At 41.4% G+C, this 16,294-nt stretch overlaps 1 protein-coding gene across 4 annotated transcripts in view; it reads right to left on the bottom strand.

Annotated features, from left to right (window-relative positions):
• Positions 1-467: 467 nt before the first annotated feature.
• The window catches only part of LOC120574642 (unconventional myosin-Ic-like), a 66,505-nt gene continuing 50,678 nt past the window's right edge, over positions 468-16,294 (bottom strand). For all 4 annotated transcript variants that reach the window (XM_039825007.1, XM_039825008.1, XM_039825010.1 and 1 more), the window contains 17 exons: positions 15,943-15,989; positions 15,191-15,271; positions 14,558-14,663; positions 12,475-12,592; positions 11,824-11,937; positions 11,524-11,600; positions 11,355-11,423; positions 11,116-11,200; positions 10,818-10,977; positions 9,165-9,248; positions 8,960-9,053; positions 8,801-8,856; positions 8,220-8,355; positions 8,057-8,127; positions 7,870-7,967; positions 5,233-5,332; positions 468-3,562 (listed from right to left, as the gene is read on the bottom strand). In XM_039825007.1, the coding sequence (XP_039680941.1) occupies positions 3,536-3,562; positions 5,233-5,332; positions 7,870-7,967; positions 8,057-8,127; positions 8,220-8,355; positions 8,801-8,856; positions 8,960-9,053; positions 9,165-9,248; positions 10,818-10,977; positions 11,116-11,200; positions 11,355-11,423; positions 11,524-11,600; positions 11,824-11,937; positions 12,475-12,592; positions 14,558-14,663; positions 15,191-15,271; positions 15,943-15,989 (1,523 nt within the window). In that variant the 3' untranslated portion in view covers positions 468-3,535. The remainder of the gene's footprint in view (positions 3,563-5,232; positions 5,333-7,869; positions 7,968-8,056; positions 8,128-8,219; positions 8,356-8,800; positions 8,857-8,959; positions 9,054-9,164; positions 9,249-10,817; positions 10,978-11,115; positions 11,201-11,354; positions 11,424-11,523; positions 11,601-11,823; positions 11,938-12,474; positions 12,593-14,557; positions 14,664-15,190; positions 15,272-15,942; positions 15,990-16,294) is intronic.

Here is a 16,294-nt window from a genome sequence, read left to right as displayed (position 1 = left end):
AAAAGTAGGGATGATGAAATCTAGCATTCTTTCATTGTCTGGTGAATGATGATTTACTTAATGTCTACATATTATATTGACCGAATGACCTTTTGAATGTTTTTTTAATTCCCTCTTTCTTTACTGTATTCATCTCAAGGACTGACCTCATTTGCATGTTGCAATATTAGATGTGTTATTGTCGCTGAACTGCACCTTGAGAACTCGTTTCTGAAAATAGCAATACAAATGCATTAGCAGGAATGACCTGACACTATTCTGGCTCAACAGATGTACATTGCTGGGATAAAGCCATCCGGATGTCCCTCCCCTCTTGCTATCGCCACTATCGGAAATTAGCAAAGAAATACATGTTTGACAGTGGAATAACTCACCTTTAAGAAATATAACCTGCATCAAATGTTCTCTTTGAGGGTTTCCTATAATGGTTTGTATTTTTGAAAGAAAAAAAAAACCAAACAAGCAGCCATTCAATAGTTTGTTTTTACTTTTCAAATTTATTTTTCAAATCTTTAGTATCTTATCTTAGTGTGTTGGTATAATTGTAAATTGGTTTTGTGCATACGGTAAGTCAGGGCTGATAAGAGGAGTGCATCTTTAAATCAATATACAAACTTAGGATTTGGTTTGAATAAAGCTTATACACACAGAGAGAGGAGACCTTTAGGTGCTGCTGGGAAACTTTTAGAAATGGCCAAAGACTCAAGGAGGTATTTCTCATAATTCCACACAAATCGGTTGTATTGCTATCCAACAAGGCACATGAACAAGTTTGCGTCAACAAACAATACTAAAAGTTTTTTTTTCTCCCCAAATGTTTCACATCATCGAACCTCACTTGGCTTGAATCTCTCATTTATAACACAGAACACAAACTATACACATAGATCTCCCTCCTGATAAACACATTCAGAACCGACATAATATCATATAAATCATACAACACAGAATCACTAGAAATCAAGAGGGTCTTTGGCTAGTAGCACAGTCCTGCCTGGGCATGTTGCACCCGCCTCGCTACCCAGAGCCACGCAGAGAAAAAGTTCATTGAGTGAGAACAAAAAGAACAACAAAAATGTGGAAACATTTTGGAGCTCTTCTCAAAAGTTTTCAATGACAACCTTTTCAGGACCAGTCCTTGGTCAGAGTTTGACAGAGATATTTATTGTAGAACTGTTCTATAGGAAGCTCTTAATCTGAACTGGACTGATATTTTTTTCTAAAGGATGCATAAATATTCTACTCGTGTCAGGATTAAATTAAGATTTTTAGTGTTGCACTACAATTTAGATGCAATTTCAGAAGTGTTCTACCCTGAAAAGAGCAACATTTTGAAAAGAACCTTACATTTTCCTGGCACTACAGGGATAGTTTGACATTTTGGGAAATTCACTCGTGCTTTTTTGCAGGGAGTTAGATGATAAGATCAATACAACTTTCATATCTACATGTTCAACTTGGCAGCTTAGCATAAAGACTGGACACAGGGGCAAACAGCTAGCCTTTGTAGGTGGACCTTTCATTTGGACAGAGCCAAGCAAGCTGTCTCCCACTAAGCTAGCATTCCCCTGGCTGTAGCTTCATAGTTAGCATACAGACATCAGTAAAGCTGTGGTGGGCAATTTGTTTTTTGGTGTTGTTGGGCAAAATCCATAATAACCTATCAGTATATTGTAATTCAAGTGGTCTGAGAGAAAATTAGACGTCTGCACCTCCTCTTGGCTGTTTTCAGGCTTTTGACCAATCAGATCATTTCAGAAAGAGCAAAAGAGAGCGTTCCTATTGGCTGGTCTGTGCATGCATTTACCTGGGTGACAGGGAGGGGAGAAGGAGAGCTGCAGGAAGAGGTCTCACTTCTACTTCAATCCTGGAATTTCTTTGCTTTCTACCCACTGCAGCTTTAAATGGGAAGCTACCGCTAAGCTAGCAGCCGGTTAGCTTTAGCAAAAAGAACAGAAGCAGGAGGAAACAGATAGCCCGTCTCTGTCCATATGTACTTATAAGTATGCCTCTAAAGTTGCTATTGTTGTTTCCTCCTGCCTCCGGTCTCTCTGCTATAGCAAGCAGTAGCATCATATTAAGCTAACCGAGAGTGGTATCAATCTTCTCAGCCAGAAAGTGATTAAGCGTATTTCCCAAAATGTCAAACTATTTCTTTTTTTTTTTTTAAAAAGAGTCCCGTTTAAACATGTCAAACACCTTATACACAGCTATTAGTGGCTTCAATCTTAAACCACTGTATTTGGCCTTCACATATATTTCAGCTTAACCCAGATTTGGCTTCAAATTGCGACACATGTTGGTCTAAATGCAGTTTCAAAGACAGAAATGTAAAAATGGAGAGATGTACACTGAATATCAACACAAAATAAACACGTGGCCATTAGACCAGTTCAGTCAAAGCCCAAACAGAGCCCCAGTTCTCTAAGACAGACAGCAGGGAGGTTAGGGAGGAGGCTGGAGAGGCAAAGCAGAGAGTAGAGGTGGAAGAATGGAGGACATGTAGCCAACGACAGAGAGACATGCTGGTGCCTTTCATCAAGTCAAAGCAGGTGATGTGCTTTTGAAGTGGCACAGGCAGCTGGACGACGGGTTTCTATCTACACTTAACTCATTCTGGCGTTGTTATCCATCAACATACAGCTCAACTATGAATAAATTAGTCAAAGGAAAAGGCACATGCACCTGGCGTCAAGGCAACCGTTCTTTCATCTTTCTTTTCACCTTTCTCTTGCCTTTTCTCACATACTTTTACAACGTGTGCTGTTTATTTCATGTAGTGAATCCCTGGTGACGAGCTACCTTCTTATTCACACATTGCATGTATAGATTTGTGAAATATATTCAGTAGTACATCCAACTATTAATTCTGACTTAGTGAACCACCGTCTGACACTACCAGCCTCTGCGTGCCAAAGCATCACTATTTGATTGAAAACATTTTCTTCCTCATCCCTGAACCTCACAACAGCTATCCTACATACGTCAGCCTTGTTCTACACACCTTCATGCTTCAATAACAAGCCATACACCCCAGTTAGAGAAAGTTGTGTCTGCAAGACAATCAAGCCTAATAAGTCGAGCCGAAAAAGTAAACAGAGAAAAAAAAAAGAGGCAACAAGCAACAACTAACCCTGATTTTCATCAACAACATTCCCCTTCTTCTCGTTGTTGTCTCTTATTCTGACTCTTCCCTCATTGTTTTCTTGGTCATGTTCTCAAATAAAGCACAATAAACACACATGGTGCATGAAAAATGCACCAAAAATATTTGTTATTCCTTGGCCTCATATATAAAATCAGAATATTAAAACAGCAACCATATTAATCCCAAAAATATAATATATGAACATAAATATATCAATTAGTTTAGCTGGATTTTTTTTCTTCTTTTTAATTGGAAGCACATGCCACCCGTGTAGTGACAGCTGGCATCTGATTGGCTTAGGCAGAGCGGGGTCTGCAGTCGTGTGATTGGAGGATGGGAGAGGTCAGGAGTACGTAGCTCCTGGTGTATGTGTGGTCAGAGTGGCCATCATCTGGAGTTCAGTCTGGGAGCCGTCTGGAAGACATCCAGAGGAGAAAAACATCACATCACATTTAATGTAACCACACTACATCGACTTATAGCGGTGAATCCAATTTCTGCATTTACATCGCATTCCAAATAACACAACACTGATGTCTTACATTAGAACAAAATCATTAGCCAGACAGCTCTAACTTGCAAGTGCCACCCCTGACAGAGCTAGCTAGTTCAAAGAGTTTTTCAACTCATGGCATTAAAAAAATTCAATAAAATGAGGCACTCAGCAATGCAAAGGCAGCGAGCAAAACACTTCACTCTCATTAAAAATAATTACGAAACAAAACAAAAATTAACAATTACAAAAAGCCGCATCGTCTCATCGGTGGTCTTAAGATGTTTTTTGGCTCATGGAATATTCCCAGTGGGGTGTGGGAGAATTTTACAACCCTTCAAAACTGTTAAAACTTGCTAAAGCTGCTATAAACACCTAACTCAACTTTTGAATTATTTGTCAATAAAACAAACTTGAAGACACTGAAGCTACATGTAGATTAATTGCATGTAGCCACCAGAGGCAGTCCAACAAGGCCCTGAAAACCTAATTTCTCAAACAGCTTGTTTGAGCAGTGAAGTTTTATATTTGTACAATATTTTCTGCCAAATATCGAACAGCTTTTGGTTATTTTACGAGAGATTTCTTTATTTTTTTGTTTCGTCTGAGCTCTCAGGGCCAGATGTACTAACGCTTTTGCGCCCACTTCAGGCGTATTTGTTTCGCAACGTGCGTGTAAAAGCATGGCGAGGTATGTACGTACAAACAGGTCGCACTGAGGTAAAAGATCAGACTGGAACTGAAAATGGCAAAATGCGCTTTTCCGTGTCATGCATATGCATTCACGGGAGGGTGAAGGGGAAAGTGGGAGTTTCCCATAAAGAGATGGGAGGAGAAAGTGCGCCTAATTATGTATTCCGCGGTATGTACAAAAACCGCCCGTGACAGCGCGCCTCTATTTTGCGGTGAAAATTCTCCGCCTCTTAAAAGCAGGTGTAAACCAGCCGCAAGCGGGTTTCCCCGCATATGCCTCCTGGTGAAATGGCAGCAGTAATCCGAGCAAGACGAAGACATAGGCCAAGGAGACGAGCTGAAAGGATTTTTGCCACAAGGATCACACTTTTTCAGTTGAGTGAACACAAAATCATTAAGTGTTACAGATTAAGCAGCCATGCAGTATTACAGTTACTGGAAGAAATCAAAGATGACATAGAATCTCCGACTCAGCGTTCACATTCCATTCCAGCAGTTGTTAAACTCCTCGCTACATTACAATTATTGGCATCAGCACTCAGTTGGGAAAAGGGCATGTCACATATTTCTGCCCCAATCAATATATAGTAACATCTGAATCCAAATCAGATGACAGTTGTGGGAGCAACTGTCAATCAAATCTGAGCACACCACATCCACACAGTCCTGAGGAAGCAGATTAGAGTTTTCATTGCTACATTTTTACTAAACAATAACTAACAATGTTTTTCTCCCCCAAACTTTACTGATGCAGCATAAACACTTTCAAATTTAACGCTGATGTTCTGTCAGTTAGGATTGAAAAACATCGAAGAAAATCAAAAAGGTATTTACATTTCAGCTTTCAATTTAGAAAAACTTCATCTGACTGAGAGTGAGGAAGATTGAGAAGACTCACCACAGACAAGTGTCCGTTCTTAGCCTTGGCCACCAGTAGTTCTGATCCGGGCGTGAAGTCTATGATGCCCTCTTTCCCCTGACCCACTGTAAACGTTATGCTGGAGGAGAAACCGAGGCAAGTTAGACAGGTTTCTACCACCTGTGGATGTTTGAATGTGTAGGAATTGAGATTTATTTCTAACAGGTGTTATACTGCTGTCAGCATTATGTAAGAACACACACACACACACACACACACACACACACACACACACACACACACACACACACACACACACACACACACACACACACACACACGATAAAGCGTGATTTATGGTTCTGCGGAGGCTCCACGCAAGTAAGTGGCATGAGGTGTATACTTGCGGTTGGTGTGTGCGTCGATATCTTTAAGAGAATAGCAGAGCCGGCATGTGTGTGTGCGTGGGGAGTGTGTGGTAGAGCGAGTGAGAGAGTGACGGTGATTAGCTTCGGAGCGAGCAGCGACTCTAGAGTCATAGTGAGAGAAACAAAGTGTCTCCCCTGTGCTTTCTGACCACGGTGGGAAATCTGTAGCGGGAAAAGTTCACCCTCTCCTTGATCTAATGTTGTTTATGGAGAAGGAGAACCAGGAAATGAGTCGGGGGAAATGCAACGCTGTCAGGCCACAGCCGAGCGGCAGGCGTCGCCGCAACGTGTATTTAATTTTTTCGAGAGGTGCACGTCAGGCTCGTAGGTCGGTATCTCCACGTACCTACAGTGCCTTGCGAAAGTATTCGGCCCCCTTGAACTTTTCGACCTTTTGCCACATTTCAGGCCTCAAACATAAAGATATAAAACTGTAATTTTTTGTGAAGAATCAACAACAAGTGGGACACAATCATGAAGTGGAACGAAATTTATTGGATATTTCAAACCTTTTAAACAAAAAAAACTGAAATATTGGGCGTGCAAAATTATTCAGCCCCCTTAAGTTAATACTTTGTGGCGCCACCTTTTGCCGCGCGATTACAGCGTAAGTCGCTTGGGGGGTATGTCTCTATCAGTTTTGCACATCGAGAGACTGACATTTTTGCCCATTCCTCCTTGCAAAACAGCTCGAGCTCAGTGAGGTTGGATGGAGAGCGTTTGAACAGCAGTTTTCAGTTCTTTCCACAGATTCTCGATTGGATTCAGGTCTGGACTTTGACTTGGCCATTCTAACACCTGGATATGTTTATTTGTGAACCATTCCATTGTAGATTTTGCTTTATGTTTTGGATCATTGTCTTGTTGGAAGACAAATCCCGTCTCCAGTCTCAGGTCTTTGCAGACTCCATCAGGTTTTCTTCCAGAATGGTCCTGTATTTGGCTCCATCCATCTTCCCATCAATTTTAACCATCTTCCCTGTCCCTGCTGAAGAAAAGCAGGCCCAAACCATGATGCTGCCACCACCATGTTTGACAGTGGGGATGGTGTGTTCAGGGTGATGAGCTGTGTTGTTCTTTACGCAAACATAACGTTTTGCATTGTTGCCAAAAAGTTCGATTTTGGTTTCATCTGACCACAGCACCTTCTTCCACATGTTTGGTGTGTCTGCCAGGTGGCTTTTGGCAAACTTTAAACGACATTTATGGATATCTTTAAGAAATGGCTTTCTTCTTGCCACTCTTCCATAAAGGCCAGATTTGTGCAGTATACGACTGATTGTTGTCCTATGGACAGAGTCTCCCACCTCAGCTGTAGATCTCTGCAGTTCATCCAGAGTGATCATGGGCCTCTTGGCTGCATCTCTGATCAGTCTTCTCATTGTATGAGCTGAAAGTTTAGAGGGACGGCCGGGTCTTCTAGATTTGTAGTGGTCTGATACTCCTTCCATTTCAATATTATCGCGCACAGTGCTCCTTGGGATGTTTAAAAGAGCCGTCTTCTTTTGTATCCAAATCCGGCTTTAAACTTCTCCACAACAGTATCTCAGACCTGCCTGGTGTGTTCCTTGTTCTTCATGATGCTCTCTGCGCTTTACACGGACCTCTGAGACTATCACAGAGCAGGTGCATTTATACGGAGACTTGATTACACACAGCTGGATTCTATTTATCATCATTAGTCATTTAGGTCAACATTGGATCATTCAGAGATCCTCACTGAACTTCTGGAGAGAGTTTGCTGCACTGAAAGTAAAGGGGCTGAATAATTTTGCACGCCCACTTTTTCAGTTTTTTATTTGTTAAAAAAGTTTGAAATAGCCAATGAATTTCGTTCCACTTCATAATTGGGACCCACTTGTTGTTGATTCTTCACAAAAAATTACAGTTTTATATCTTTATGTTTGAGGCCTGAAATGTGGCAAAAGGTCGAAACGTTCAAGGGGGCCGAATACTTTCGCAAGGCACTGTACATTTGTAGTAGGGGTGTGCAAAAAACCCCAAAAACGATTCACATTTGTATCGCGATTCAAGCTCTTTTTTAAATTGTAGGTCTACAGCAATCACATGGGAAAAGTAACTACATTTAGAGAATTGTTTTTGAATTGAAAATCGATATTGAATCGAATCGTGACATTTTCTGTATCGTGCACCCCTAGTTTGCAGCCATGGCGTCGATTTAACGCAGAACCATAAATCACGCTGAAGGCTTTGCTTATATTGCATAGTGTTACTGTCTGCTTCTCACCTGCCCTGGTTAATGTTAATGTTGTTTACTTTGTCAGAACAGATCGCAATCTTGGTCAAGGTCTCAATCACATGGTCGCTCTGCAGAACAACATCTCCCTGTGAAGAAACACAGTGAAAACCCCACAGTTAAACAATCATACATGAGATCGGGTTCATTTGTATTCTTTATATGTTTTTGGTTTCACCTTCTGTTTGTTGTCGTCACTGGACACATGCAGAACGAACAAGCCGTCGCTGAGAGAGCTGACTGAGATACCTGCAGCGGATGGACAGTTTTAATGAATATCAACGCTGTCCACATCCAAAAGAAACAACCCCCTTCGCAAATGAAAACGGTTGACCTCTGACCTTTCAGAGCTCCGTAGTCGATGCGCTGCTTGAGTTTGGTCTCCTCAACGATAACGGCACTGTTGGCGGTGAGCAGCAGCTGGCGGGGCCGAGCCTTGTAGCCTTTTCTGTCGTACTTGGTGACTGGCACTGCATACTGGGAAGAGAAGGAAAGACGCTCAGAACATTTGATGATTACACGCCAGGGTTTTCCCTAACATTACAAGGCTTAGGGAGCAGCACCTAAGCTATTTTGGGCACCACCTAAGCCAAATGGATGTGACTAAATGACTTTCCTCAGATCTAATGATTGCCGTTAAGACAAGTTTTGTCTTAAAGCTTTTTAAGTGTTTTTAATTTATTATTATCTGCTCTAGCTTTGCCATCGTTTTAGACACAGATATGGTAATAATACACGTCCAAAATGATGTGAAATTACATTTATTTTTTTCAAATTTGAAAGAGGTAACATTTGTTTGAGGGCCGACCCCTAAACCCCCTGCCAAACACGTGCACCTAAGTCTTCCACAAACTTAGGGAAAACACTGAACTCATAGCCAGCTTTTAAAGTGCCCTTTGCTTTGTGACGTTTCTCGACTCACCTTCATCTTCTCACTGCCCAGAGCCTGCACCACCTTGGGGTTAATGTCCTCACCATCTGAACAAGAGGAGACATGCTGCTGAAATCTCTTACACAGTGTGAAATATGAAGCCTGTACAAGTTTCACAACTCATTTGTTGTAGTAGGAAAAATGTTGTACTGAGTCTTGTGCTGACAAACAGTTTGGGCACGCTCTGTGGGTAGTTGTCCTTCTTGTCCTTAAAGAGCTCACTGGCGATCATCTTCTGCTCCATCTAATCGAAGAGATTTGAGAACAGTGATGCAAAGGAAAGAGGCAGCAAACAAGAGCCCAGACAGTGAGGTTACAGAGAGCGTGTGTTGGCTGGTGATGGGAAAATATTCACCTGGTGTTTCCACTCAGGACTGATCTTCTTGCAGTAGCTCCACACCATGTTCTGCATGCACAGCTTACGCAAATGCTCTGAAGCCTAAAGACACAGACAGAACGCTTTCACGATTAAAAAAAAACAACAGTTTTCAGTAATGCCTCTCTATGTGGAGTCATAATACATACTGGCTATGTCACTGTAGCAGGCATACCCTATGTACATACCTGTCAAGTATCCCGTTTTGGCCGGGAAAGTCACGTATTTTACCCTTCTTTCCCGCCGTCCTCCCGTATTAGTATTTTCCCGTAAATCTCCCGTATTTTAACCTGCGTTATTAAAAAATAATAATAGCCCGGGCCCGAGCGGAGTAAAAAAAAAAATAAAAAAACATTCCCAATCTGAGCTCTGTCACTAGTCTCGTGATAACCTGCAGTAGGCAGTAGCCTACTACAACATATATCTATGCCTACTACAGGTACTGTAAGTGGCAGTTGTCACGAGGTTAGTCTGTGAGGTCAGATGATGAGTGACAACGTGGGGAAAAAAGGGAAAAAAAAACAGAGACGGATGATGGACGCTACGACAGAGACGGTGCGCTGCCAACACTTATGAAGGCTTTACTATGCATTCCCCATAGCAATGCAAGTTCAGAAAGGGTGTTTAGCATGGTATGAAAGATTGTTACAGAGAATGACGTTTGACCAAAGAACTGTCTGCGCTCTACTCTCATGTAACATGAACCACTCTGGCCCAGCCCACAAATACACTCCTTCCAAAACAGTCTTAAAGAATGCAAAGTCTGCAACAAATTTGTACAATAACTCACTAAAAGAGTGAAGAAAAGTTATGTGAAATGAAAAGAAAAACTGTAAAAGAAAAGCAATATGAAATGAAAAGAATGTGTGGAATGAAAATAAAATGTAAATGTAAAGACAAGCAATGTTATAAATTGTAAATGTTTTCAGTATTCTGCATCAAGTGGTGATTTTAGCTTTCTTGTACACCTGTCTTAAAATGTAAGGGATACTGGAGCTTGGTTGGGGTGGTGGGACTGCTCGCGGTGGGCGCCGGAAAATTTCCCTTATTTTCAAATCCAAAACTTGACAGGTATGCCTATGTACCATGTTTGTGTGTAACACTCTTTCTTGGAGAACATTCACATTTTAAAACAGTATTATATAATACATCTATAATATTTGAAAAAGAAAAAAAAAAAAAAACACGTAAAAATACAGTCCACATCAAAAATGATGGATATGATGTTGATCACATAGCTTTTACTCTACTGGCTCTCAATAAGAGTCCTGATCAGATTTGACATCAATCTATAATAATTTGTTTCATAGTATTGATGGAATGTTTATTGCAACACTGAATTGTGTTTTTTTCCCTAGTCTCCAAAATTTGAACACTGGAAAAAACTGTATTTATTTGCCATAGAAATGTAAAATATGACAGTGAATATAAAAACAAAATATCAGGTTTGATCTATAACCATCCCAAAAGGTCTTTAACAATACACGGTCGAATCCCACATTGGCCTTTAATTTAATTTAAGTCTTTTTTTTTTCTTTTCTTTTTTACATAAACCTTTTACAGCTCAAGTCAAGCTGACCCACAGTACAGTATGTGTGTGTGTGTCTATGAGCGGGTGTTTTATTGCCTCACCTCAGTGAGAGCAGCTGGAGGTGTCGGCCAGCTCTTGTCCAGGACGTTCTTGGGCAGGTTCCTGTGCAGCTTCATGAGGAAGGAGTAGCGCACATAATCCAGGAAATACTCATTCTCTGGACAGCGCTCTCTGTGGCGGTAGATGAAGCCTTTGATGAACCTGAGGGTGTGACAAGGAATACAAATTATATACATGTTATGGTCCTTTTAAAATCACATTTGCTTTTTGAGTAAGGTATATTTATCATCCAGTGAGTGCTTCACGCCTTCTGCTGGTCTGTTCCTGTATGGTCCGTACCTGCGGATAGTATCAGCAGCCTGTCTCCTGCGCTGGGCTCTCCTCCTGGCCAGGATCCCTCTATACCACGCCTGGATGGCAATAGCTGCAAGGTACATTATATACATAATCACAAACAAATACATTTTACCTTACAGAGAAATGGTTGTAGGCGTTAAACAAACTCTAAAAATGACATTAGCAGGAGAAAATCCTAAATGATCCCAGTGAAGATGCGAGTAAGTAGAGGTTTCCCTCACCTGAGGTTCTGAGTTTTTGGTATTTGGACTTCTGGCTGTAGCCTCTCCATCCTGCCTGCAGCTTGGTGGCTGTGGCAAGACAAAAAGAGAAAGGAGAGAAATGGCTTAAAATTTGTGGCGATGATGAAAACATTGCATACAAATCATCAGTTGTGTCAGAGGCTCTCACCAAGACTATGTTTCCTGGTCTCAAGTGCTTCCTCGGTGGCAAACAACGTCTTTGGAAAACGGATGAAGATTTTGGATCTAAGAGGTTGAAAGTAAAACATGTATGAAATCAAATACATTTTAAAGCAGTTCAGGGTCAAGAGGAAGAACAGAAAAGGTGACAAACGGGGAAAAATGCATGTTTGAAAAGTAAAAAAATGTGTAACACTACTGCTTTAGCTTGGACTACATGATCTGAAACATCTGTGACTCAAAAGAAGGTATACATTTTGGTATCTTTATACATTTGTATGTTGCTGACCTGCCCAGTTTGTACTCCTCTGGCTTGTATCCCAGGTGTTTGACCAGTGTGGCCACTCCATCGGCCAGTTTCCCCTGCCAGTTAGGCCATGTATCTGGACACAGGGACTTATACCTAAACAGACCCAAGGCAAAACGGACACAAACACAAGTAATACTTTAATACTTGCTAAGGAATAAATCTTAAAAGGTTAGAAAGCACACCCTGGGTTTAAATCCCCAACACTTCTACAGTATAGCTAGATGATCAGCCTGTTTAAGGTTCAGTACCAGCATCACGTAAAGCCAATTTCTTTTCGATTTACAGTTTAGGAATAAAGTTGACAATCTAATTCAAAGCAATTAATGTCCTTTTGACTGGATGGGACACATCCTGGGACTGAACCTGAAACCTTTCGGTTATATAAAGACAGCTTGGTTATGTACAGTATTATAGTATGTCTACTCTGGACAATTTGACTGGACTGAGAAGTCATATTGGTTGTGTACTAGAAGACACAAAGAGCACATATACTTGATTATACTGTATTCTTGATACAGTGCTTCCATGTGATCATACCTTACTGGTAAGCGAGCGAGAGAGAGCGAGAGAGAGAGAGAGAGAGCGAGAGCGAGAGCGAGAGCGAGAGCGAGAGCGAGAATGGATCATCACCTCTGAAGGAAGACCTCATAGCGCCGTCTGTAAGCAAAGCCGGCTCTCCTCACCCTCAGATTCTCCATCAGCCCCAGATACTTGACCTGGTGACGGATCAAGACTTCGTCAAATCGACCTGGGACAGGAGGAGAGGGGAGAAAGTGGGAGAGGGAGAGAGAAAAATGTAAAGTCTGTTGGACAAAATGAACCAGAGAAAACCAGTAAATGCTAAACAACAGAAGTAGGAGTGACAGAGGACAGAGAAACAGTGTGAAACTAACAAAAGGCCGACTGTGGAGAGAAACAAAGGCTGACCCAATATACTGACGACCACACGGAGAGTTACACTGCAGCCGCTTATGCAGCTGAAAACAAACTGTTTTGGTTGGAATTAGTGTGAGCACAGGATTAATGTGAAGTTTCTGGGAAAATATTACCATGTGAAGCAGCTAAGCTGCTTCAACTGTGTGTTTACAACAACGGTTACATAAAATTGGCATCAAACCATTGAAAACTATTAGCGCATGGATGCAAATAATAGCCATAATCATTTGAATCCAATGAGTATGTCATTTCACGTAATGCAAACACTGATTCTAAGTGTTATTTTTAAAAGGTTTTAATGTCCAACATCAAATTCAAAAAGTGACATTAAAGTCGCTTAGATTCAATTGGTCACGGAAATTGGATTGGTCAAATTCAGACACTAAAATTCAAGATGAAAACCTTGAACATCCGGGCTTCAGAGGACAATCAATCAACCTGAATAGAATCAATCAGACCTCTGTGCTATCAGGTTAGGTTTTTTCCACATGTGGCTGATGTGCATAAAATACAAGATGGAAAAGTATCTTGGACGTTCAAGTTAAATTTCACCAATCCACTTTATGATTTGCTCACAATTTCACTTACTGAATTGTAAAATGTAAATGGACTGTATTTATATAGCGCTTTTCTATTCTTAACGACTACTCAAAGAGCTTTAACATGTACAGTACATTCGCACACATTCATGCACTGTGGCCGAGGCTGGTTTCAGTGTCTTGCCCAAGGACACTTTGACATGGGACTTCAGGGACAGGGATCGAACTACCAACCTTCCGCTCTACCACCTGAGCCACAGCCGTCTCTTTGAAGCAATTAAATTGAAGAGTCACAGTTTTTTGAATGCCAGACATTTGAACTTGAAATTACCAAAACATCACAAAGGGGAATTCCAACACATAATTCAGGTTTTTGAAGTAAAACATTTCACTGCCATAAATTTAGTGCTATTTAAATTTTAACTTTAAGCAGTGATTACATTTTACAACTATAAGGGCATTCGGAGAGCGCATGCCTTATCTCACAATGTTTATGCTGTGTTAATTTTCCCAGTCATATAATCATCATATAAACATAAATGCAGCACAAATGCCCTATCTCGCGATGTTAACTAAAGTGAAAAATTAGGTATTCAGTTGCTTATACGATTACAAATGATTACAGATATTATTCACTTCCATATTAGAGTTAAACTTGACAAATTGTATTTTATATACATAATTGTACAAATTATAGCCCTAAAATATTTGGAAAAGTCTAATCATGTTAGCACAAAATTAGTGCTGTTAGTTGAGTGTTATTCGAACCATGGGTTAGCACAAAATGGCAGAAAGTTCCATGTTTCAGCTCATCCCTCCTCTTCTCTCCCAATGTCAAGTCAAGTTACTTTTACTGACCAATATTAATGTCAGCCCATACATTTATGGAAAAGGGAAATTAAACGTGTGTTCTGATAAATGACCCGATGACAAATGCTACAAATGGATTTAGAGTGCTTTGATAATAATGTCCAAAAAGTTTGCAATCATGAGGATACATATTGAAATAATTTGAGATGTAATGCACACACTCGTCACAGTGATTGATTGGTCTAAGGATGACAAGGTTTTGGTGTCTGAATTGAGGTATTTTATACACATCACTTACTACTTGTGACTGGAGTTCACTATGATAAGTCTGATTCAGCCCGATATATCAATATTTGAAAGGATACTTATTCCTATCTTGTACTATACGAAGCAACAACAACAAAAAAAAACAAGAGTTGACTTCATACCTGCTTGCTTGGAGTCATTGGGCTTGATGCAGCGGACGTACGACGGCTCCTTCGACATGAGGATCTCCATGAGTTTCGCCAGACTGGCTTTGAACTGGGTGGCTGCCTGGAGGGGCAGACACAAACAGACAGAGAAAAGCTGGTTAGGAAGGGATGAAGAGATGAACGGAAGAGGATGGGAAAGGAAGCTGGTCCGTAACCGGAGGTAGAAACTGGAGAGGTGAAGAGTGTATGTGCGCAGATCGAAGCCCGCAGGCAGAGATGATGCCCTAAGAAGAGCTACGCAAGCAGAGGGGAGGATGATGTGACTGGCAGTCCAGTGGAGACTGAACACTGGGCGCAGTGTGTAGGACTGGGACTCTAACTCGCCAGCCTGTGACAGTACCCTGTTCAAGTGTCTGTGTGTGTGAAGGGCATACAAGAGTCAGGGCATTCCTCAGTGTGGGAGGCCGCAGAGAATCCCCATCAGACCGCCCACTCAACACCAGAGAGGGGAAACACACCACTGTTTGTTTTGCTGTGGGAAAGTATGTTGGGATGCATGAGATTATGATTAATAAGAGTGTGGAAAACAGAAAGCAGAGAAAACCTCAGGACACACACGCACACACACACACACAAAAGGTATCTCACCGTTTCGGGACGTTTTTTGTCACTCAGCTCCTCTCTGTCAAAACACTGGTTCAGGATCTTGTTCTCTGACATACACATAACCTGCAAACATACACAAAGGACATTTTAAAAAGGTCCCATGGCATGAAAATTTCACTTTATGAGGTTTTTTAACATTAATATGTGTTCCCCCAGCCTGCCTATGGTCCCCAATTGGCTTGAAATGGTGATAGGTGTAAACCAAGCCCTGGGTATCCTGCTCTGCCTTTGAGAAAATGAAAGCTCAGATGGGCCGATCTGGAATCTTGCTTGTTATGAGGTCATAACAAGCAAGGTTACCTCTCCTTTCTGCTTTGCCCGCCCAGAGAATTTGGCCAACCCATGGGAGAGAGACATCATGGCTTTCAAACGAGAAAAGTGGCAGTTGGTCAAGGCTACACCCCCACCCTCCACCTTGCCCCGCCCTCTCTCCTCCTCAATAGCTTCAGACACAGAAATGGCACATCCTAAGGAAAGCTCATTGTGGGACTGGCTCTAGTGGCTGTAATTCTGCACCAAGGCTGAATTTCGGGAAAGAGACTTCAGATATAGTATTAGGGGACCACTAAGGTCTATAGAAAAGCATCCAAAGAGCACCATGTCATGGGACCTTTAAACACTGTACAACTTTCAACAAATGTATCACACTGTCGAAGTGAAATACAGTTCCTGCTTTGTCTTAAAATAATCCTGCCAATTCATTATCTTCGGTTATATGTTAAACTCAGACTCACCTCTTTTAAGTTCCTGAAGAGCAGGTCGTTGTTCTTGTCCAAAAATCCTGAGTGGAGAAAATTTAATTAGATTTCTGATACGTGCACTGACTAATCATTTCCACTGAGGGCCCCATGGTGTCACTTGTTACTGGCTAGAATGTAGCTGTGTGTGTGTGTGTGTGTGTGTGTGTGTGTGTGTGTGTGTGTGTGTGTGTGTGTGTGTGTGTGTGTGTGTGTGTGTGTGTGTGTGTGTGTGTGTGTGTGTGTGTGTGTGTGTGTGTGAGACGTTGTAGTTTTTGTCGGTGAATAAATGCTAAAACTCCTCAAGATCTGAGCCAAGTTCCCGTGTCTTGCTTGCAACCTGCAGATT

Source organism: Perca fluviatilis, chromosome 2 (genome assembly GCF_010015445.1).
Source record: "Perca fluviatilis chromosome 2, GENO_Pfluv_1.0, whole genome shotgun sequence".
Taxonomy (NCBI): domain Eukaryota; kingdom Metazoa; phylum Chordata; class Actinopteri; order Perciformes; family Percidae; genus Perca; species Perca fluviatilis.
The sequence above is the reverse complement of the archived record's forward strand: the minus strand, read 5'-3'. Positions and strand labels throughout refer to the sequence as shown.